Source organism: Ailuropoda melanoleuca, chromosome 6 (genome assembly GCF_002007445.2).
Source record: "Ailuropoda melanoleuca isolate Jingjing chromosome 6, ASM200744v2, whole genome shotgun sequence".
Taxonomy (NCBI): Eukaryota; Metazoa; Chordata; class Mammalia; order Carnivora; family Ursidae; genus Ailuropoda; species Ailuropoda melanoleuca.
The window spans coordinates 113,971,647-113,997,102 of NC_048223.1; the positions used below are offsets into that span (position 1 = coordinate 113,971,647).

Here is a 25,456-nt window from a genome sequence, read left to right on the forward strand (position 1 = left end):
GGAACACCTCCAGTGTTCCTCTAATTAGTTCCCATGACTCATCAATGCCTCTGGATGATCTGGCGCCAAGCACAGTAAGGCACCGACTGAATACTTTGACAACTCTACCACCCTCTGCGGGCAGTCTTCCCTACGGCAAGCCATTAGAGATACTCAAGGTGACACCGAACCTACAAACAAGCCTTCCACTGTGGATTCATCAGCCTTTGTTTACATCAACACTCCACAGCCAGGACCTCCTTCTTTGCAATTTATAATCAAGTAACCCAAGATGATGGCCCGAGTCCATCACGCCTGAAAATGACCACCCTATAAATATGACTCCGATCACATTACCTGGAAAACAGCTCGTTCACCACCTGCTGCCTCCTGCAACCTGGCAGTGCCCCCACTGTGCACACACCTGCTTCGTCCTTCACGGACAGGCCCTGCGGGTCGGGGGAGCTCAGGTATGGACTGGCTGCACTTGGACTGCAAATTCCTTCAACAGCAACACATACTATCCTGGAGGCGGGGGTCACAGAAGACCTCAGAGAACATATCTTATTTCCCCACAAGCTGACAAAGCACTTTAGGGTGAGTCCTCATCTTTACTACTTTGGATTCTTCTTCAGGAACCTCTCACCACGGTATCTGGGGGTGTGACTAAGAACACAGTGTGTGAATTAAGTTGAATACTGCGTCAAACTTGGCAGGCTCCCCGGGATGTCACCCCTCAGTGACATCAGCAGTTTTGATGACTTTGTTGCTTTTCCAAACACGGGTATGTCTTCAAGCCATGAGAAGGGACGAAGTAATGCACTTGGACTACCAATAATTGCCTTTATTTCCCCCTTCAATCACCTGGGGTACGTTTAAAAATTCACAGATCCTTTATAAAAAGATCGGTGGCAACAAGGTCATCCTTAAGCTCATACAGATTGTGGAGCGCACTGAGAATGTTTGAGAGATCGCCTGTCTTTGCTGCTTCCATGGGGNAGTCATATTATTCGGCAGAAGACCTCATGTATAGTTTCCCAACTAAATTACTTCTTGACTAAGACTGATGAAACAATAGGAACATTTTTTTAAAAAAATCTAAGGGTGCATGAGAAAAAGAATATTTCAAGACAGTGCAACTCAAGACAAAAGGTTACATCCCAGGCTTTAAGCGCAGAACCCAACGCTTCCCTGTTGGGGGAAGGCACCACTTACTTGCAGATGGTACAGGCAAAGCAGTTGGGATGATAGGTCTTGCCCAGGGCGGTCACCACCTCTCCTTCCACGAATTCCCCACAGCCGTGGCAGCGTGTCCCATACATCCTCTGGTAGTCCAGGGTGCAGAGATACTCCCCGTTCTTTATGAAGAAGCCCCCTTGTGCCAGGTCACAGCCGCACACTGTGGGAAGACAAGTTCGCCTTTGGTCAGCATCCGCTAAGCTGCTGGACCGCAGCTGCCTTCCACTGCATGCTGGGAACTTACTCCATGATCTCAGTGGCTTGGGGTTAGGGGAGGGGACTGGTACAAAGAGCTATTTATTGTTGGGCTCTTGAGTTCTCGCTTGCCTCCCTCCCCTTCTGTTTCCCTCCTTTTGGGAGTAAGGCACTATCTCATACAAGTAAAATTCATTGGCTGGGGCTCAATGACTTTTTTGGTATGTCTAAGATTCAGAGATAATCAGTCTTTGATGGAAAGATGCCCTTGGCTTGTGCTGTCTCAATTATGAACAAAGGTATCCCTGCCAGTGTGATTTAGGAAAGGTATCCACTGCTTGCCCACACAACTGCTTGCTTTGGGCCAAGACTGTTACTGAGCTGAGTAATAAATTCCCACTACACCAGAAGCAGTAGCTGAAATGTCCAGTGTCCATTTTTTGCCCGCTCTGGAAATATTTTCCCATGACTATGAAAAATTCAGATGTTTAATTTTCTCTGTGGGCAGCAAAAGGATAAGCCAATTCTTTATAATATTATAGGGAGAGATAAAAATGAACAGACAAAAGGGGAAAGAAAAGGGACCGTGTCCAAGATAAAACTGTCATTCAGGACCTCAGTACATGCAAAAGGGAATGCCTTGCTGTGTCTGGACTGTGATATCTCTTTTGAAACAGTGCAGCTGTGGATTATGGAGATAGTGCAAAGGTCCCAGGGTGTCAGGGGCTTGGGTGTGGCCTACGTGTTCAGACAAGACCAGAGGAGGGCACAGCCACTTGTCCAAAAATAAAGCCTAAGGCAGGCTCTGAGAATAAAGCATTTTCATTGCCAAAGGACTGGGAAGCAGCAGCCAGAGCTGGGAACCTCCAGTCTTGACCTTTCAATGCCCAAGCTTGGGTGACTCCTATACAACTAAGGGCCTTAGGCAACGAATCCTGGGTTCCTCCTGATTCTTCCTGCAAGCATTTGGAACAGGCATGGGCAGGGGGAAGGTGAGCTCTACCACTAACTTGCTTTCCTAAGAATCCTACTGGAACACCTCCAGTGTTCCTCTAATTAGTTCCCATGACTCATCAATGCCTCTGGATGATCTGGCGCCAAGCACAGTAAGGCACCGACTGAATACTTTGACAACTCTACCACCCTCTGCGGGCAGTCTTCCCTACGGCAAGCCATTAGAGATACTCAAGGTGACACCGAACCTACAAACAAGCCTTCCACTGTGGATTCATCAGCCTTTGTTTACATCAACACTCCACAGCCAGGACCTCCTTCTTTGCAATTTATAATCAAGTAACCCAAGATGATGGCCCGAGTCCATCACGCCTGAAAATGACCACCCTATAAATATGACTCCGATCACATTACCTGGAAAACAGCTCGTTCACCACCTGCTGCCTCCTGCAACCTGGCAGTGCCCCCACTGTGCACACACCTGCTTCGTCCTTCACGGACAGGCCCTGCGGGTCGGGGGAGCTCAGGTATGGACTGGCTGCACTTGGACTGCAAATTCCTTCAACAGCAACACATACTATCCTGGAGGCGGGGGTCACAGAAGACCTCAGAGAACATATCTTATTTCCCCACAAGCTGACAAAGCACTTTAGGGTGAGTCCTCATCTTTACTACTTTGGATTCTTCTTCAGGAACCTCTCACCACGGTATCTGGGGGTGTGACTAAGAACACAGTGTGTGAATTAAGTTGAATACTGCGTCAAACTTGGCAGGCTCCCCGGGATGTCACCCCTCAGTGACATCAGCAGTTTTGATGACTTTGTTGCTTTTCCAAACACGGGTATGTCTTCAAGCCATGAGAAGGGACGAAGTAATGCACTTGGACTACCAATAATTGCCTTTATTTCCCCCTTCAATCACCTGGGGTACGTTTAAAAATTCACAGATCCTTTATAAAAAGATCGGTGGCAACAAGGTCATCCTTAAGCTCATACAGATTGTGGAGACAGCGTCAGAGCGCACTGAGAATGTTTGAGAGATCGCCTGTCTTTGCTGCTTCCATGGGGAACCTCTGTGCAGCCGGTCTGCTTCACATGGGATTGTGACATTGACGTATACTCTCTTCTAAGTCCTAGTTGACATAAACCAAATACAGTCTTAAAAAATGACCTTGTAATTCCTATAGATAGTTGTCAAACTGCAGTTGAACTCTGCCCCTCTGAGATTTCATTTGGCTTAGTCCATAAATTCAAAGTAGTGGCTCAAATCAACTTATCAAACTGTATCATTGTTTTTGATGGTTTGAACACAAGGAAACCCCGTTTGAAGAACGTCTCGGAGGCAGGGCCCATTAAAGGTCTTTACTCACCATTCTTCCTCCTTCTCGGATCACATCTCAGTCTCCTCAGCCAGACTCGTGAACACACATAACTGCCATGAACTACCTCTTTCCTCTAGAAGAGGGCTGCCCTGGGAAAACATCTCACTTACTCCCATAGCTTCAACTATGACTTTGTCTATGACCAACTATGATCAATGTCTGTCTCTGTGACATCTTCCCTAAGGCTTAGACCCTCGGTTTTTGCTGCCCAGTGGGCACAGACAGCATGCCTATCTTAAGCCTGGCATTTTATTTTATTTTATTTTATTTTACTTTACTTCACTTTGTTTTGTTTTTATTTTTTGANACATCTTCCCTAAGGCTTAGACCCTCGGTTTTTGCTGCCCAGTGGGCACAGACAGCATGCCTATCTTAAGCCCGGCATTTTGTTTTATTTTATTTTACTTTACTTCACTTTGTTTTGTTTTTATTTTGAGAGAGAGAGAGAGAGCATGTGAGCAGGGAAAGGGGCAGAGGGAGAGGGAGAAAGAAAATCTCAAGCAGGCTCCACACTCAGTGCTGAGCCCAACAAGGGGCTTAATCTCACGACTGTGAGATCATGAGCTGAGCTGAAACCAAGAGTCGGTCCCCTACCGACTGAGCCACCCAGGTGCCCCAAACCTGGCATTTTAAAAACAAACCCTATCCTCTTGCTTCTATGCCATCCCTCTATGACCTTCTTCTTCTTCTGCTCCCTCTTTCCGTAGCATGCCAGCTCTATTCATTCTCCACTCTTGCACCAAAATTTTCAAACTGCCCCTAAATCCAATCTGTTTTCCCACAAAACATTCCTCTGAACAATTCCCTTCTTTGCCTTCTTGTCACCACTGAGATCCTGGCCTTCAACTTCCCTGTCCTGTATTATAACATTTTTATAGTAACAGTGTTTATACTGGCAAACAAAACACAACACAACTGGAAACAACTGAATTTCCATCAGTAGCAACAGTTGAATAAATTATGGCACACCCAGTCTCTGGAGCTGGTGTTACAGAGAAGGGATTAGATCAGTATCTAGAACCCAGAGGCCCGTCCTTGCTGTATCCTAAAGTGAAAAGAACAAATGTCACAGAGTAAAGAATTTTAATAATCTCCTTTTTAAAAGAAGGTCTACGCATGTTTTTATGAATAAGGAAAAGTTAACACAAACATAGGATTACTAAGTTATCACAGGACGATGAAGAATTGTTAACTCTTTTTTCATAGACCTATGTGTCAGCTCATTTTATTGTTTAAAACTGTGGTAAAACACACGTAACAACACTTGTCATCTTAATCATTCTCCCATGTGCAGCTCAGTGGTATTAAGTATTTGCACTGCTGTGTAACCGGCACCACCACCCACCCACAGAACACTTTCAACTTGTAAAACTGAAACTCTGTCCCCATTCAACACTAACTCTCCACTCTCCCTCCCTCAGCCCCTGGCGAGCACCCGTCTACTTCTATCTCTATGAATCTGACTACTCCGGGAACCTCATGTAAGTGGAAGGTCACTCAGATAATAAGATGTTAAGAAAAATTAACCCAGGGGCGCCTGGGTGGCGCAGTTGTTAAGCGTCTGCCTTTGACTCAGGGCGTGATCCCAGCGTTCTGGGATCNGTCACTCAGATAATAAGATGTTAAGAAAAATTAACCCAGGGGCGCCTGGGTGGCGCAGTTGTTAAGCGTCTGTCTTTGACTCAGGGCGTGATCCCAGCGTTCTGGGATCGAGCCCCACGTCGAGCTCCTCCGCTGANCGCTGGGAGCCTGCTTCTTCCTCTCCCACTCCCCTGCTGTGTTCCCTCTCTCCCTGGCTGTCTCTGTCAAATAAATAAATAAAATCTTTAAAAAAAAAATTAACCAAAACTAGTAAACAAGCTACAGGAGAGGAGCCTGTTCTTCCGATGTCCTGCGGAAGATCAACAGCTCGCACGAGGGTTATTTCATTACCCAGGGCACTGGCTCTGTGTTTGACAAGCTCTGGACTATGAATTAAAGGCCCAGCCTTTAAAGTTAATGGTAACTTAAAGATCTTTGTGCAGTAGAGATGTAAATGATCTCTGTCCGGTTTGCTGTCCTACTGGACCGCTCATCAGTTTACACCTGACCCTGACATCCGGATAGTCCTTCTTGAGTGCCTTTATAACCTACTCCTTTGGTTCTCCTTTGAACAAGCTTTGCCAGCCTGCTGGCTCCCTCATTAATATATTAAATCAATCTTTGATACATGTTCATTCACTATTTGTGTGTCATAGATTTAATTTTTGAAAATTACACTTTGACAAAGGGCTTACTCTCTTTAACCAAAAATATTCTAAAGGTTTAAGGAAACTTTGGTCAGTTTCATATTAACAGCTTAGCAAATACTTCTAACTGGTGGCACAAAGCAAAACTTTTACATCCAAATGATCACAAAATCACAAGTGAGGTCAAACTTCAGTAGGATATATTTAGATTTTTAACTTCGGGCGCTCCATTTGTCTTTGCTCTGGTTGACAGTTAACATATGCCCAGGAAAAAGCACAGACTCCTTTCATTAAAAAAGGAGAGAGAGCTGCCATGGAAGAGATAATTGCTTTCTTCTCAATGATCAATTATTGAAAACATGCCCCACTCAAGGCCCCACTGAACCTTCCTTGCTTTGCCGTCACTGAGGCATGGCCAACGTCAGCCATACGCCTTGCTGATGGTATGCTCTTGAATTCATTGTCTGCAAACCCCCGAATACCATGAATTGGGTAAGTAAGAACATGTACGTCCCAGCAGTTTTATATGAAAGCTGTGAAATTAGTAACAGGCATTTTTTAAAATCTTGAATCTTAAAAAAAGAAAAATTAACAGGAGCTGCCTGGGTTGTAAACATAGCATGGAGTAGGAGGGGAACAAAGTGTGGAAGTGTCAAATAAGGGTGAAAACAGAACAGTATTTTATCAGCAAGAACAGGGATGGATTACTATTTCTATTATGGATTACTATTACGGATTTCTATTACAGATTATGGATTGCTATTACTATTTTATGTTACAAGTTCATTTCAGTAACCTTCCATCTGCCTGTCCTTTCACATTGCCAAACCCTTAGCAGAATAGGTAATACTTAAAACTCTGCCCAAAGGTGGGCTTAGGGCTAAAATGCAAACAATATTTACTTCTTTTCTATCAGTAGACTGAATATCTCTGTGGGGCTACTGCTCACATGGATGTTTTAATCAATTCATGCCAGTAAGAGAGGGAGGGACAGTAAGCAAATGTGATCAATGTTTTCATTTTGGTTTTGAGTTAACAAAAGAACTTTAACTGGGGGCCAGGAGCCTCAGGGTGGGGGTCCTTCCTTCTCTTTTTTAGGGCAGGCATGGGATTTTGGCTCTGGCACTCGGCCAACTGGTCAACCCATCACAGGCTATGAGGAGCCCTTCTGAATTTGCACAGTGACGTGGAGGCTCTGCATGGCTGGGACCTGGGTTACACCTGCTCATTTCTGGTGATGAGGGCCATGTGTTCCAAAAGTGCTACTTTACCCTTAGCCAGCTCCAAACCCTAGTCTACCCTACCTGGGCCAGCAACTCCCCTGCTACCTCCCACGGGGCCGTGTGCTAGAGCCAGGGGTGGGATGGACGCAGGGTATGGAGCTCCCAAGCACTTCATGATGGATTACTAGTGTGAATACCAAATACTTGCTATTCTCTGTCTCCATCCTCTACTCCAACTACATTTTAAAAGAATCTTATTTCATCCAAGATGTTATTCATTTCCTCAAATCCTTTCTCCATAGAGAATATAAAGGTAAACTTTAACATAGGGTCTCCCCAAACCACAAAAATTCCATTACAGCGTGGGGGTCTCATCGAATGTGCTTTTGCTCTGAAACCGAGAGCAATGTGTTTGAAAGTAGCATCCACTGAAGCTCAGAAGTACTAGATGCTGTAGCCCAGAGCTCAGAATAGCAGAACGGGGACTCAAACAATAATGTGAGGGGGCAGCTTCTCACCAGAAATAACCATTTGCTAATGCATCATCCTGGAAGCAAATACTAAGCTTCAAAAACATATTTAAATAGTTTTTCACATTCACTTCTAGATGCCCATCAAAATCAATGATCATTTCTGAGAAAGAAGATAGAGGTCCATCCGGATGGCAGAATGGGCCCCCAACCGACGGCACTCGAAGGCTTGTACTGAATTCAGAGTTTGAATTTATAATAATAGGTCAAGAGCTTTAGAGGGAAAGGAATTGCTTCAGAACCTCTTTTTATTTATTTATTCTTTTTAAAATTATTTATTTATTTGAGAGAGAGAGTGTGACAAAGATAGCAAGAGAGCACAAGCAGGGGGAGCAGGGGAGGGAGAAGCAGGCTCCCCGCTGAGCAGGGAGCCTAACGCAGGGCTCCATCCCAGGACCCTGGGCTCATAATTCCTGGGATCATGACCTGAGCCGGAGGCAGATGCTTAACCAACTGAGCCACCCTGGCGCCCCGTGGAACCTCTTTTATTAATAAATCTTTGACCGCATAGTAAGTTTGTTTTTTTAACACTTGTGGAATTCCATGTGCAAACAATATTAACTATAACAAGCTCAAATAACAAAGGTATTACTGAGAATAGTATTTCTTGCTCAACATCTACCAAATGTTCATCTCAGTCTCTCTGCGCCAGCGCTTTGCTCCCAGCTGAGCCTCCCACACCCCTGCAGGATGGACACCTCGGCTCACCTCCCGCCAAGCCCGTCCTGCTTCCCTGGCCCCACTTAGGCTCGGCCTCCTGATGAAGCTACAGCCTCCTTAGTCCCCTCCAGCTCTGCTTCCTCAGGGCTCGGAACAACTACTGACATCTGATTCCTATTTAGTGTATGTTGCCCTGTACCTTATACCACCATTGTGATTTTCTCCTTATCTCAACTGTAAGCTTATTGGAGGCAAAGATCACCTTTCATGCCATCTCATGTCTCCCGCAATACTTAGAGAGACGGCAAATTCTTGTCCCTTTCCTTCTATTTCATACTGCTGGTGTCTAGACAGTGTGGGCAGAGCCCAGTGCCTTTGGCAAGCATAAGGAAAGAGCATTTCAGCATGACTTTGAGCCAGTAGCCCTCCTTCCTTCTGAAAGCACCTAATTGGCATTAAGACAGTGGTGCCAATGTGGTAACTCCACCCTCCCCCAACCTCTCAAGTGTTTTAAGACTCTGAACTTCATCAGCAATTGAAATTAACTGTAATTCAACAACTCCAAAGACCGTTCCCATGCACAAGTGCTAGGTGCAGGGTCAGACTGTAGCAGTACCATGAAGGACCCAAGTACGGAGCATAAGACTGTGACTGGTTAGGGGTGCCTGGGTGGCAGTTGTTAAGCGTCTGCCTTCGGCTCAGGGTGTGATCCCGGCGTTATGGGATCGAGCCCCACATCAGGTTCCTCCGCTATGAGCCTGCTTCTTCCTCTCCCACTCCCCCTGCTCGTGTTCCCTCTCTCGCTGGCTGTCTACCTCTGTTAAATAAATAAATAAATAAAATCTTAAAAAAAAAAAAAAAGACTGTGATTGGTTAAGAACTCCATCATCTCAGGTGCATGAGAAGGAACCAGAATGGGTTCACAGGGCAGCAACTGGAATAATTAAGGGGCTGCGAGAGAACACTTAAGGAAAAAAAAAAGTAGACGAAATTGGGATTAGACCAAAGAAAAAGAGGTCAAGGTAATGATAGTCTTTAAGTGTACAGTGAGTTATTTTAAGGAAATCAATAATCAGCTCTTTTCCAGCTAAGGAGGCCAAAGTGGAGAAAAGTTTGTTTTATATGTACCGAGAGATGTAGGTTAGATAAGTTCCCAGCTATATGTAGTACAGCCGAAGGAGGCTGTGCTGTATCTACGGTTTGGAAATATTTATGACACAATAAATGGCCTTTCTATCCAGGATAGCAAGTGCACTTATTCTTTTAGATATGGACAATGTGATAATGTTACTTTCTTGACCTTTCTTGTCTAGGTCAAAGCACAGGGCTTACATTGCAATGAAAAGAAAACTGAATTCATAATTTTACCACATTCTAAAGTTTTATTTTAGAAAGGGGATATAAATATAAAGTGTTAGTTCTTATAGCATATAAATTAGAGAATACAATTTTACTTTTATTATTTTTTAAAAGATTTTATTTATTTATTTGAGAGATAGATTGCAGGTGATAGAGCACGAGTGAGGGGTATAGAGGGAGAGAGACAAACACACCGCCTGCTGAGCAAGGAGGCTGATGTGGGGCTCGATCCCAGGATCCTGAGGTCACGACTTGAGGCGAAGGCAGACACTTAACCGACTAAGCCACCCAGGCACCCCTACAATTTTACTTTTAAAAAACTGAATACAGTTAGCTGCAATGTCCACAATTGCCAAAATATGGAAAGAGCCTAGATGTCCATCAATAGATGAATGGATAAAGAAGATGTGTGTGTGTGTATGTATGTATTTTATATATATATATGGAATATTACTCAGACATCAAAAAGAATGAAACCTTGCCATTTGCAATGACGTGGATGGAACTAGAGGGTATTATGCTAAGTGAAATAAGTCATTCAGAGAAAGACAAATACCATATGATTTCACTCATATGTGGAATTTAAGAAACAAAGCAGATGAACATAGGGGAAGGGAAGGAAAAATAAAATTAGGTGAAAATTGAGAGGGAGGCAAACCATAAGAGATGTTGAACTCTAGGAACAAGCTGAGGGTTGCTGGAGGGTAGGTGGAGGGGGAAGGGTGATGGGCATTAAGGAGGGCACATGATGTAATCAGCACTGGGTGTTACATGCAACTGATGAATCACTAAATTCTACCTCTGAAACTAATAAAAAAAAGACATTAAAAAAAAACCCTAAATACAGAAAATCCTTAATCTGTATATCCAACTTACCACCTTACAATTTTCATCCATCTTACTCCATAAAGATCCTTGAACTTTATAAATGCACATATTCTTTTTTTTTTTTAAGATTTTATTTATTCGACAGAGATAGAGACAGCCAGCGAGAGAGGGAACATAAGCAGGGGGAGAGGGAGAGGAAGAAGCAGGCTCATAGCAGAGGAGCCTGACGTGGGGCTCGATCCCACAACGCCGGGATCACTCCCTGAGCCGAAGGCAGACGCTTAACCGCTGTGCCACCCAGGCGCCCCATAAATGCACATAATCTATTATGGAATGATCTTGACCTAGTAAACATCCTCCAGGCTCCAAGGTGGCAAATATGGAAGGTGCTGTTACAGATGGAATGTTTATCCCAAGCCCCTTTACAAAACTCAGACTTCAAAGAGTAATTCTTGAAAAATGTACTGCAATTCATTGACATTAGTAAGAGTCATAGCCTGAATTTTCTAATGGTTTTACATAAACTCCTTAAAAATAAGTTTGGTGTTCATAGGCTCTCTTAATGATTGACCATTATAGAGGACAAGGGGTTTTTTCAAAGCCATCAAAAGGTGACATTTTCCACATCCTCTAACACATCGCCAAGACTCACATCGCTAAGCAGCAACCATCTCTATTAAAACATAACTCAATATAAGAATTTCTGCCAATACGATCTTGAGGGAAGAGCTTACGTGATCTGATTCTTAAAATTTTCCAGATACCCAATGTTCAGAAGTCTTTTTAAAACTATGTGACTATAAATAACATATAACACTAATTCCATTTTTGAAAAGGAATAGCTACTATAATTAATGTTTAAAATGTCATCTTTCAAATGACAATGGGAACATCATGGTTCCATTCACTTTTGTAGGAAGTTGTTTCCCTGAATGAAGGCCAATGTCAAGTCCAGCTGTACCTCTGTCTTCACCACCTGCTGCCTTGAACGATGTAGTCCCCACCCCTGACCACAGCTAGCTCGCACCCCCTTTCCGGTCCCGGGAAGATTATTAAGTTTTCTGCAGCATCCATGCTTTATCATATGCTGCTTCTCCCCGGCAACATCCCCAGACCACTGAGCTCTAGGTGGCTTCTCAGCCTCTGACTCAGCATACCTGGGCTCTGGACCACTTGCCTGCACCTGTCTGCTGCCAGAGAGGGTTCCTCTAGTAAGCACATTGCTTGCCACCTGGTCACAGGTTCTTCAGAAGAAGGTCCCATGTCATATAGCCCTTTCAATCCTCCACAGACCAGCACAGTGAATGATAGATGCTAGATGCTCTGTAAACATTTCACATGGTAAAGATTTGAAGGCCATCAAGCATTGGTATTCCCAGGTTGATTTATGTAAAAATCAAGTGACTTTTAGGAAGAAAACAATACAAATTACAAATCTATTCTTTGGAATAATGGAGTCCATTTAGTTGACATTTATTACTGGGAAGAATAAGGGGTGGTTGTATTTTTAGCCTTTAGTTGTCAGCTTAAACTTTTTTTTAGAGAGGTGGGGGTGGGGGGACTTTCCTGACCACCTCCCCCTCCCCCCACCATAAACACACCAAGATCTCCGGCTGCAAACTCTCATCTTTGTTCCTGCAGCTTTTTGTTCTCCCTTTGTTGCACTGATCACAGTTGGAAGTCCTATTTGTACGATTATTTGAACATCTGATTAATGTGCTGTCTTAGTCCGTTCAGGCTGCTCTAGCAAAAAACCAAAAAAACAAAACAAAACAAAAAAACCCCATACACTGAGTGACTTATAAACAACAGTCTGCAGGCTGGAAAGTCCAACGAAGTGGACACAGAGGTGAGGTCTGACCATGGGACGCTCCAGCGTTCAGGGAGACGAAAAGCAGAGGCAATATGACTGGTCCAACGCTTGCTTTGAAAATGCCTGAGGACAGTCTCAGCTTCCTCCCATCCTCTATAGTATAAACGCTCCCACAACCTATGTTGTCCAAATCATTTTCCTAGAGAACGGGAACTTCCTCGATCAAGTTGGGTAAACTTCAGCATACCCCTTCTCAAGAAATAAGCTTTCAAGGACATGGACTAAGAGGTGTCAAGAACCGTAAAGAACCTGAGATTTTATTTGCAAGCTAGCAGGTGAGCCTGCCGTAGTTTTACGGGTGCTGGCAGAAGACGTAAAGCCCTGGGTCAGAAGCGAAAGCCTTCACTACTAAGAGCAGGCAACACGATCTTCATATTTGTCACTGGTTTTCCACGCCCCATAAGTCCCCAGAGGCAAGAGAAGTACATGCATGTGCAATGAGTTTGTTTCCCAGTCGAAGAACCCTGAGCTTAGGAAACCCCAATCTTTTACAATCAGCCACAAGCAAACCTGTCCCAACTTTTGCTTCAGATGTAGATAGTATTTCTAATACACTAGACAGCAAACAAATCTACCCCCTATTCCAGAGAGAGACAATATCTTCCAACTTGACTCTACAAACAACCTTGAAAAGAAAACTCAGAACAAATGGCTACTAGCGCCTCTGTTCACAAGAGACCCATAGATAATTAGCTCCCAGTAAGAGAGTATATTTAAGAGAGTATATTAAGCAGTATATTTTGGAGAATTTATGAGCTCTTTCTCTGTTCCAGCTGGGCATTCAAAACCTCAACTATTTAAAAATCTAAATTGTATTCATTTGACTGGGTAACACTTTAACATGTACAAAATTCAAAAGGATTTATCCTTTATAAACAAAAGATGGCATGAAAGTGGTTTCTCATTTGCTGTGAGAAGGGACCACATTTATAAAAGACTTCTTTTCCTTGCATTCTGGTTAATTCTGTCTTTTAATACATTTCTGAATGACTAATATTCTCTAAATAGGTATTAAAAGCCCGAGCTCAGCTCCTAGAAGATCTAAGAAACCTACTTCCATTTTACTGGAGTTTTACCAGTTTCCTTCTTGAGGCCCTGAACAACCCACATCCAGTCTGCCCATGTGAGCCCGGAGGAGAAAGCTCAGTGTCTAAACCTGTACCAAACACTTAGCATTAGCAAGATACTCACCAATAGCTCCCAGCACCATCTCTTAGCTGTTCTACCTGCCAGGCAGATGTTCAGCTCTGTCATCAACGACAGAAAGCTTTCCTTACACCCCTTCTTTCTGGAAGATGATGTTATTGTCTAGTAACCATAAGAGGACATATATGATTTTAAGCACTTGATAAATCTTGTAGACTAGCTATGCCATTAGGAACATTTACGAATATTCAAGTTCCAAAGAAATACATGGTTATTGTTCGTTCATTCATTCATTAATTCATTCACCTTATTGAGCACCTACTATGCTGGGCATTGTTCTAGGCACCAGATATATAGTAGTGAACAAAACAGACAAAAGTCTCTGCCCCCAAGGAACTTACTCTCTAGTAGAGGATGAAGATAAATGAATAAAATATTACAAAATGCTAAATGTTAAGGGAAAAAAGATAAAGCAGAGAGAAACGTGATACAGGGAGGAATTAAAATCTTATACAGGATATTTCAGGAAAGTCTCACTGAAAGCAAAATATTTGCCCAACGGCCCTTCTTGATCTTCTTTCTCTTTGGTCCCTGGCTCGCTCTATCTATCTATCTATCTATCTATCTATCTATCTATCTATCATTTATTATGTTTTTTGGTCCCTGGTCTTTTCTAAATGCTCTGGAATTTTGGCAGAAAAATGAATCTAGGGCATTATTTTGAATGCTCAAGATAAATAATAAAAATTGTTATAACAATGTAATGTATCAATATGATAAGCCATATATAAAATTGCAATATTAAATACATAATTAATTATTACATATATAGTTAATTAAATATTAACTGTCTAATATTTAAATGAACTTATTCTCTCATGGAGCATTATTACAACTATGATGAGGACAAGGTGATAATTAAAAAACTATCCCATCCCTGGGTCAGTATCAGAATGAACAGAGAGCATTAAGGAACAAACTCCTGACTTGGGATGATTGCTGCTAATTGGAAAAGTGAGAAACGAAGCTACTGGGCACTCAAGACAAAGTACAGCTCCGTCCGGAACCCTGCAGCCATGTTTTACTCCCATTGGATTATTATAAAGAATAACAGAAGCTTTTGGGATTTCCTTTTCTTTTAATTATAGAACCCAGTGTTAATTGAAACACTTTCCCACTTTCCTCATCTCATTAGCAGGTGGGGACATTTCCCAAGGTTACAAACGGAAACTGGGTTCTACCTCCTTCAGAAGCTGGCATTCTTTATCACTCCTTTCCTGCCTTTTGCCCTTTGCTAGGGCAATGTCACACACCATCATCTAGCTTCAGCCGCCATCTAGATGCCAAAACACTTTCAAATCCTTCTTTCTGGGGCGCCTGGCTGGCTCAGTTGGTACAGCATGTGACTTTTGACCTCAGGGTCGTGAGTTCGAGCCCCATGGTGGGGGTAGAATTTACTTAATAAAAAAAAAAATTAAAAATCACCCTTCCTCCAACACAGACCAGTACCTGGATCCTGAGTGCTAAACCCACCGGACTCTGAATACACCATATGTCCTCAGCCTCGATGTATCCCAAGCTGAACTCTCCGCCTGGAACGACCCTATGCAGTGTACTTGTTCTTCCTTAGTGGGTGGCAACCATCTGTCCACACAGGCAGTCCAGCTGGAAACCTGGATCCTCTTCACTCCTCACATACGGTCACCAAATCCTATCAAACTTAACTTTAAATGTCTTTTAGATCTGCCCCCAATTCTCTATCACACCTGCTGCTACCTTACATTATTTCTACCTGGACGACTCTTTTTTTTTTTTTTAAAGATTTTATTTATTCGACAGAGATAGAGACAGCCAGGGAGAGAGGGAACAAGCAGGGGGAGTGGAAGAAGCAGGCTCACAGCGGAAGAGCCCGATGTGGGGCTCGATCCCATAACGCCGGGATCACGCCCTGAGCCGAAGGCAGACGCTTAACCGCTGTGCCCCCTGGACGACTCTTCTATCTCCCTGAGAGTCTCCCTGCGAGTCTCCCTGCCTCCAGTTAGTGTCCTATGGATTTCTCCATCACAGCGTTTATTACTCAATATCATAAATGCTGCTTATTTATATGTCTCTCCAAATACCCTCTGGGTCCTTTGAGGACAAACGCGGTGTGCTGTCTCTTCCTATTCTTGGCACTTAGCATAATATCCCGCAAGGAGTATGTATCCAATTAACATTTACTAATGGGATAAATAACTCCTACAGCATCAGATCCCAAGATGTCAGACGTTTTAGGGAGATGGGTTCACCAACAAGATTCCTGCTCACCACCCTGATCCTGTGACAGCTAACCCTGTGAATTCACGGACTGATCACTAGTTTAAGTTCATACTCTGAACTCTAGGTTCCTCCGAAGTGACCCTTTCCTACCTTCCTACATGTCTGGCTCTCATGGAAGATGTTTGCTATCCTCTTTCTCCCTCTCCTTTCAAAACCCATTCCTAGTAAGAGAGTTCAGCTCTGCTTTTTGNTACCTTCCTACATGTCTGGCTCTCATGGAAGATGTTTGCTATCCTCTTTCTCCCTCTCCTTTCAAAACCCATCCTAGTAAGAGAGTTCGGCTCTGCTTTTTANCCCATCCTAGTAAGAGAGTTCAGCTCTGCTTTTTATTTCCATAGGTGTTTGCATTTTAGGAGGCTCTTTCTAATTATGGAAAACAGCCTCTGGCCCCATTCAAGAGCTGTGAGGCTTTGGCAACAAGGTAGAGTGAAGGAAAGTGTGGGATGGGGGGAGAATTTGAAGGAGAAACTCTGGTCTGGACCCGAAGTCAGAGTCAGAACCTGAATGTTCTTCCTCTGCACTTGGCTGGCTCTTGCCCCAAAGCCCAGGCTTGTTCTAGCAACTGCTCTCCACCCCACATCTTCTCGCCCAGGATATTAGCTCACTATCTGGACATGACACCTCTGCTTTAGATGGAAATGGCAGAAAACAAAACTGTTGTTTTTAGACTTAGCTGCAGTCTGGGCCATNACTGTTGTTTTTACTTAGCTGCAGTCTGGGCCATGTGGGCTAAGAGGAAGACAGCATATCTCAAGGAGAAGACTTTTGTTTCTTCTGGGAAACCATCCTAATGAATTGATAAAAAGTAGAGACTCTATGAATATTTAGAGTCAGGGCAGTGAGGGAGCAGGAAACCGAGGTCCTAGGGATGGAGGGGAGAAGGGTAAAGAGAGGAAGACCCACCAAGATGGCGGCAGGCGGAAGTTCTGAATAGGAGAAATGGCCTTGGCCTGTACTTTCTGTTCACTTTTTCTGTAAACCTAAAACTGCACAAAAAATTAAAGCCTATGAATGAAGGGAAAGAAAGAAAGAAAGAAAAAAAGAAAGCAAGCAAGCAAGCAAGCGAGTGAGCGAGCAAGCCCTGGNAAAGCAAGCAAGCAAGCAAGCGAGCGAGCGAGCAAGCCCTGGCCAATGAGGAACTTCTTGTTCTGGACATGGCCTAAGAATATTAGGACCGTTGTTGCCTGTTCCGGGCTATAACTTCTCTCCATTATCACAATGGGTAATGTCTGTAAAATTCAGTAAAGTCTGCTGAAAACAGCTGCCTTGTGTCCGTGGTATTTTGGGAAATAAAGAGGCATGGTGGCCGTCGTGGTGGGGTGAAGCAATGCACAAGGAGCAGCATTCACAAAGGCAAGCCAAGAACTTGGTACTGGAAAGAATTTGGAGCAAGAGGGGACCATAAGAATGAAAACCTCAAGGACTCTCAGGGTCCCTGGGTGGCTCAGTCGGTGAAGTGTCTGCCTTCAGCTCAGGTCACGATCTCAGGGTCCTGGGATCAAGCCCCGTATCAGTCTCTCAGCTCAGTGGGGAGTCTGTTTCTCCCTCTTCCTCTGCCTCTGCCCCCCACTCATGCTCTAATACATAAAATCTTAAGAAAAAACAAAAAAACAAAAAAACAACCTCAAGGACTCTCTAGAACTGTGTTGTTTCATACTGTAGCCACTAACTACAAAGGTAGGCTTTTCTTTTTTTAAAGATTTATTTGAGAGAGAGAGAGCGCTCACGCAAGCGGGGGTAGGGGGAGAGGGAGAGAGAGAAACTTAGGCAGACTCCCGGCTGAGCACAGAGCCTGAGTCAGGGCTTGATCTCATGACCCTGAGATCATGACCTGAGCCAAATCAAGGGTCAGACACTTAGCTGATGAAGCTACCCAGGTGCCCCTACAAAGGGCTCTTGAGTACTTGAAATGAGACCAGTCCAACCTGAGATGTGCTAATAAGCTAGTATGAAAAAAAAAAAGTCAAATGTCTCAATAATTTTTACATTAATCATATGTTTGAAATGATAATATTTTGGGTATATAGAGATAAAAGACATTATGAAAATTAATTGCACCCATCCCTTTATACCTTTTTAATATAGCTATTCAAAAATTTAGAATTCCATACGTGGTTTGCACCATATTTCTACTTGGACAACATCACTCTAGAATCTTGGGGGAAAGGAATGAACTTGCCAGGGTATAGGGAATGAGGAGCTTAAGCCACTTTCTTCGGACATTAAAGAAAAGGGACTGGGGACATAAGACAACAGATATTGACAGATTAAGTGTGAGAAAATACAAATTTACAGGAATAGAAGACATTTATTTTAGTAAAGTTTTGTTAAATTCAAAATAGTTCCTACAAATAGCAAGCACTCCTAAAATATGATTCAATCTAGACAAACATTGGACTTTTCAGGAACACATTCGTAGCATGAAACAAAGTCTATGGGAAAACGTTCCAACATAAATAATTTACATTCAGTCTTTAGATTTAAACTAGAAGAGAAAAATAGCAAGGAAGCTTCCAGCCATGGGGGATAAACAAACACGTCTTCTAGTTCCTTCATGTGAACAGTGACTACCCAGATCTGAGACTAACACTCTGTACTTCCAGTTAGAAATACAGAATAGATGCAAGGGGACCCCACTGCTTGAGGACCGTATCTGTCGCAGACCAAATCTACCCCTTGAGCCAAGTTGCAGGAAATTTATGAGCAAAAAATAAAACGGAATGTGATGCCTGACTCTTAGTCAACCAATCTGGATGTAACCAAAAAACATTTTGTCTCTGACACACTAAGGGCTCTAATTCAGCACCTCTGGGTTCTCTGTGATACACACACATCATTCTGTGTATATGCAATCAGCAAACTTCAGACCCAGGATGACTTAAGTATCACATGGTCTGGTCTCTTTATTGTACAGACAAGGACATGGGGCCACCGAGAGACAGGTAACTTGCCTGAACTCACAGAGAGACTCATTGGCGAGGGCAGGACTCAAGCCACAGAGAATGGCAGCACAGTCAGGACCCTGGGTGTGACCCTCATGTTTCCTGGTGGCCAACCTGAATTGTCTGAAAATGGGATTTCTGCTACTTACTTCTAGGGGGTTGTGGAAGAACTAAAGAATCCCTCCCTATAAAATGTGCATTACAGCCTTCCTGTCATGCTCAATGGGAGCTAAACTGATGTCCTCCCCTCGCCTTCTGTCTTCTCACCTGACCCATATGGCAACGCTCTTTCTCAGAAAAGTTTACCCTCGGTGAAACAAATAGCTGTGGACTCCAGACAGGCCCCCACCCCCCCTGCTTTTATGTAGTTGGCGGTCACTAGGTGGCCTGGCGTCTCCTTGAGAACCTCCCTGGCCAGGGACGGATGGCTTAAGATGGCAATGCTGAGTTCATAAACTAAGGCACTGAGAAGGAATGCATTTCTCAGGGATGAGAGTAGCCATCACACGCAGAGGGCAGCGTGAGCTGCAAAGCAGGCTCATCATCTCGTCTCTCCTTCCACCTCTCCTCCTGGGTCCCTCAAGCCAGCCTGAGCTCCCCACATGACCTCAGCTCAAATAACCGGTTCCTCAAATAAACACACAAACCCCTCTCTTCATCCTCTCTTTCCCCACTCAGCCCCGCCTTGGCTCTAGAATAACAGGTCAGCATATTTCATACCAAGATGCCAACAGTTACAAACCCCAAAAGGGAAGCTTGTTAATGGAAATCAACCTCAACTCGTTAGCTTCTTGGAGAACTTTCAAGTGTTGGTGATTAATTCTCACTTCTGAATACACATGTGCACACACGTGTTCCCCACTCACCGGTGCCACAGGATCCAGTGACTTAGAACCCTAATCTTACAAGCTTGCCAGCCCTTCTATAAATAATGGCTGTTGGACAAGGTGACTTTGGAGTAAAAGTCCCTCATTTCAGGGGAAAACAAATATAAAGTACAAAACACAGAACGGTTTTTACTGCTTTCGCTCCTCCCAGGATCAGGACCCTCAATAAACACTGAAAGGCCTATGGACCACTGGTCTTCAGGGGGCTTGGCCTCCCCCTTGAGTCTAATCCCACCCAGCCTAGAAAAGGGAAGTGATGCCAGGGCTTCTGAGCACATTCACTCACCACCTGGTGGCCTGGCATGGGGACAGGTGGGGATACGCCATAAAACCAGGAAGCTGGAGGCACCATACCTTTGCAGGTGAAACATTTGATGTGGAAATGTTTGGTCTGGACCCGAAGTACTTCACCCTTGCATGGCTCCCCACATTTATGGCAGTGAATGACAGGCTTCTCCGACGGGTGGTGAGGGTCCTGAGGGTGGGCCACTGGAAAAAAAACAAGAGACCCATGTGAGTAGAAAGCATTCCTACAAAAGCGGTCATGATGGGCATACAGAAATAGCCCCATAACTATGTTATCCAATGAGCCACACGTTGACTCAAGAAGGACAAATTGAGCCCCTTCCCCATGCCATAATCATGAGGATACACGGAAAAAATAGGAGAATGGTGGCTTTAACAGTCCATTGTGGAAAACACGGGGCTTGTTCCTCTGGGAGCCAGCACCCCTCTTTCTTCCTCCCAAACCTTTCTAGGACTACATAATTGGGCCATTAAATAGAGTATACTGTTTGGTTCAATATTTTGTAATAGATATTTGTAATATGTCTTTATCTTGGTTTAGAAACACCTGTCAGTAAGGAATTCACTGTAGACTTAAGTTCCTCGAAGCAGGGGACAATTTCTTAAACTTCCTATTTTTCTCCCCATTTGTATTTCTCCTTCCTTCTCCCCAGCTCCTCAGAACACTGCAGAGCGCTCATGCACCAAAGGAGCTCAGCAAACGTTTCTTCACTCGTTAGGTAGCACGCACTGGCCAGTGGCTTGGCTGGTCTACCAGTCATCCCAGATCTTCATCTGGCAACTTGTGTAACCTGCCAGAGGCCTGTGATAAGCCTCGTGTTGTGTGCCCATGTCCTGATACACACAATGTGGGCAGTAATTTTTTTTAAAAAAAAGAAGTTCCTAGTTACTGTATGGATCTCTCTGAACCTCAGCTTCTTTTCCTGTAAAACAAAGGGGATTGGATCAGGCTCTAAAATCACAGGACGGGGCTTACCGGCCTTATTCTCTCAGTTTCCAGAGGCTCGCCTTCAGAAAACGAAGTCCTGCCCCAGGGATAGGATTTATGGCCTCTCCTTTATAAAAGACGGAGAGAAGGTCGGGAGAGGACACTGTGGCTTTAAGCTGACCAAAGGTCTTCAGGGAACTTGCAATTCCTCCAGCCAGAGAATGCAGATAGGCACTTTGTGCTGGGGTTTTTTTCCCCCTGATTTGGGTCCTCAGGAGGAGGACCATGTGATACACAGAAACGTATTACATAAGTATCCACATGAGCATGAGATGGGATAAGAACAGTGAACCTAAAATTAATCAACCAACACAAAGAACAAAGATGATTTTTTTTTTTCCTGCAACTGTAAAACCAGGTTGGACAGGGGGAGATGTAGGGCGATATGCTGAGACTCAATTTAGAAAGCCCATTCCAGCAAGGAGCTTGCTGGATACCACAGGTATAATGGTGCCTTGTTTCTCTCAGACCCCTGTCATGTTCGCATTTCACTTGGAAAGAGTTTGAACAACCTGGTCCAAACAATCCATTACTAGCTCAATTCTGAGAAACAAGGTGGTCCCTGTGAGAGTTTGACTAGGAGCAGGTGTGGTTTTGGGTTAAACACCTGATCCAAATTCTCTGCACTGGCCCTGGGGAGTGTCCACCAAAGGTACCCACACGGTGACACACCTGTATTTCCTCACCTGCCCCCGGGGACCTCTCTTGGAAATGTGTATTTATAACAGAAGTCGGTATTACCTAAAGGAACTAAGGAGGGGCATCCTTTCAAGATTGCTAAAAAGCCAATGACTTTTGAAGTGATGTGTAATGAGGCCCCAAATCTATTCGCCTGGGCATTAAAAAGTTTCTCTTGGGGCGCCTGGGTGGCTCAGTCGGTTAAGCCTCTGACTCTTGGTTTCAGCTGAGCTCATGATCTTAGGGTCATGAGACTGAGTCGGGCTCTGAGCTCAGTGGGGGGTCTGCTTAAGGTTCTCTCTTTCCCTTTCCCCCCCACCCCGTACGCATGTGTTCTCTCTCTCTCAAATAAATAAATAAATCCTCATTTATTTATTTTTAATGATTTTATTTATTTGAGAGAGAGAGAGAAAAAGAGCACAAGCAGCGGGAGCAGCAGAGGGAGAGGAAGAAGCAGGCTCCCTGCCAAGGAGGGAGCCTGACTTGGGACTCGATCCCAGGACCCTGAGATTGTGACCTGAGCTGAAGGCAGACGTTTAACCATCTCAGCCACCCAGGTGCCCCAATAAATAAATCTTTGGGAAAAAAGTTTATCTTTACAATATCTGCTTCAAGTACTAGAGGAGAATATGAGGTTTTTCATTTTTTGGGTTTTTTTTAAAGTTAATTCCTGCTTCCCACGAGAATGGAGGAGAGAGATTTTTTCAGCCTTTAGCTACTACATGCCAGGCATGGTGCTAAGTGCTCACCCGTTCTATCCACGCACTCACGGTGATGTGGTAATATTGTTCCCATTTGACAGGTAAGTAAACAGAAAAAGTCCTTGAGCAACCCACCCGAGGAACGGTAAGCGGAAGCTTGAAGGTCTACACCCGGGTCTTTCTGACCCCCAAACTTATGCTCCTCCCGTGCTCTTTGAGCCACAAACTGTTACAAGTCAAGCAATAAGGGACTGAGCCAAGCTCCAGTGCCGTTCTAAAAGCAACACCTAGGACTTGACCGACGAAGGGAACATACACAGTGTGTGATATAGTATTGCTAGTGGGCATGGCACTCAGTGGTACTCCTCAAAGTAGCTCTGCAGACCCCCTGAATCAGAAACCCCCCGCCCCGTGCCATAGATAAAAATGCCGATTTCTCAGCCCCACTGAACTCGGGGTGGGAATCAGCGTTCTATCATTTTCGTAAGCTCCCCAGATGACTCTCTCTCTCTTTTTTTAAAGATTTTATTTATTTGAAAGCAACTGCAGAGTGAGCAAGCGAGTGAGAGAGAGCCCACGAGCAGGGGGAGGGGCAGAAGCAGGCTCCCCGCCGAGCAAGAAGCCGGTTGTGGGACTCGATCCCCGGATCCTGGGGTCATGACCTGAGCTAAAGGCAGATGCTTAACCGACTGAGCCACCCAGGCACCCTCCTTGGATGATTCTCATGCATACTATAGTTTAAGAACTATTTTCCTTTAAAATTCAAACAGTATGGATAAGCAAGTTACAGGAACCTTAGAGTGAAGCATGCAAACCGCCAGGCCATCCTCTTCAGGAACTTCAGGGAAGGCAGTGGGGCACAGGGGGTCTCTGGCCACAAGGGAGAACACATCTTGGGTTAAGAACACTGCACTGCGGTTTCTCTTGACACTTGAATTCTTTCTAGCTAAGCAAGTAAGCCATGCTGAGTAATGATAAGGGAAGGAAAATATCATTTCACTTCTTGGCTTTTCCCTTTGTCTCCACAAAGGTGCCAGTGCAATGGCTGGCACGAGGCGCCAAGGTCAGAATTGGGATCAGCATTCGCATTTTGCAAGCATTTCCCTTTGGAAATATATATTACACTCTGAAGTCCTCCATGCCCAGAGCTGACCTTTGTGCTCACCCAGAGACGAGCAGAGCCTCTGGCACGTTTACTTGCCTTTCCATCATCTGTCAGCCCAGACGGACACGTATCAGAACCACCCCCTCGTGAAGGAATGGGCTTTTCTTAGGAGAGAACGGATGAAATCCAAAGACCAAACGAGAGCATTCTCATTTCATCCCAACAGGGTTGACCAAAGAATCTCTCTCCTTTTTAAAGATTAATAAAGAGGTTCGTTTTACATAAGTGCCTTTGGCAGTTTGGTTAATACCAAATATACGTTCATTGGCTCAATTTTACATTTTTGAAATATGCTGAGTCAGTTGCAATATGGCTATGACAGTAATTCCACACTCCTCTTACTGCCAGCTGGCTCTGTTGCTAATTTTTACACAACTGCTCTATCTTTCGGAGCCTGGGTGGTCTGCACTTATTCTACTGACTGGGAGACTGAGGCACGAAGAGCTTACATTCCTTGCCCGAAGTCACTAGCAAGCTATTGGCAGACGTACACGTAAGAGTCAGGCTTCCTGACTCTTTCTCTGCACCCAGCAGTCAGTGATTTGCCCTGGAACTTGCATAGACAAGCTTAAAATCTTTCGTGGCTCAACAATTCATTGCTAAAATAAGAGTAGTACAATGAAATACCAAAAGCATGGTTGCGTACTTTCTGAATAATGAGGAAATATGTATGAAGAGCTAAGAGTCCATGTGCCCAGAAAGGCAAAGTGATTCCTCCACTGTGTAATATCCAGTTTGGAGGGATTCTGGCTACTCAGATAAGCAGCCCATTGAAAGCTGGAAAGTTTCACATTGTCACAGGCAAGCAAGGCCAGTCACATCTCTGAAACCCCAGTTAAAGATGGAAGTCAAAAGCACCATTTTGGATGCATTGCTTTTGAAATGCCTATGAGGTATGGCAGGTGATAAGATGGGGGGACTGAGATCAGTAAGGAAATCCCAGTAACCTTCAGCGCCCCCAAGCAGGGGCCACTACAGGTGGTAAGAACGCCATAAAGATTAGGCAAAGCCCTTCCTTCCAATCCAGACCAGCCTCGTCTTGCCCAACAGACCATGGAACTAGACCCCTAGAAACAGAACATCTGAGAAAGCAAATATCTCCTTAACAGGTGACAATCACAAAGCCATGACAGAGTATGCAGTGTGAGTTATAACTTGCCCTGGGTTATCTGAGATAGTCAGAACCCCCTCTTCTCCCCATGGCCCCAGCACTCCATTAGCTAGCCTTCGGAACTACAGTGCTTTGTGCCTGATGGCCTTTGGAGTGCGCGAAACTGCTTTGTCTCATCTCTCTCTTAAAGAGCCCCACGAAGGAAGAACAGGGACCCTCAACCCCAGGTAACAAATGGGCAGAGACTCAGAGGAACAAAGTGACTCCTCCAGGGTGACACAGCCAAGAAATGGAGTTGGCAGCCAATGCACACTGTGTTGTCTACACTCAGACAACCCTTTAATCACTGCCACTTGGAACCTTGAGGTCATCCTTGATTCTGCCCTCTTTTCCTCTCCCATTAAATTCTGTCCACTGTCACATCCCTAGACTTCCCCTTTTCTCACTACACGAATCCAGCCTTCGACCCCTTTTCCTCAGAGTGTGGAGAGTTTCCCACTCCCTGGCTCCTTCTTCTTCAGTGCAACCCGCAAAGAGCAGCTCACGCAATGAGGTGGCGCATAAGTCCCCATTCCCTAAGTGTGGGCTGTGCTTGGTCACTTCTTCCGAAGAGGACGGTATGGACGGGGGAGGGGGGAAGGGTGACTGAACAGTGGGCAAATCTGTCGAGCGCCACCTCAACCAGGTGCTCAAGGTCAACATCAACAGAGACGGCCGCATAGTTTGTACCCTTGAGATGATGTGGGCAAAACTGTCATTTTGCC

The 25,456-nt window shown here is 44.5% G+C and overlaps 1 protein-coding gene across 6 annotated transcripts in view; it reads right to left on the bottom strand.

Moving 5' to 3' along the window:
• The window catches only part of LOC117802758 (actin-binding LIM protein 1-like), a 193,520-nt gene that overhangs the window by 24,394 nt on the left and 143,670 nt on the right, over positions 1 to 25,456 (bottom strand). For all 6 annotated transcript variants that reach the window (XM_034663327.1, XM_034663324.1, XM_034663323.1 and 3 more), the window contains exons 2-3: positions 20,098 to 20,232; positions 1,195 to 1,378 (exon numbers count right to left, since the gene is read on the bottom strand). In XM_034663327.1, the coding sequence (XP_034519218.1) occupies positions 1,195 to 1,378; positions 20,098 to 20,232 (319 nt within the window). The remainder of the gene's footprint in view (positions 1 to 1,194; positions 1,379 to 20,097; positions 20,233 to 25,456) is intronic.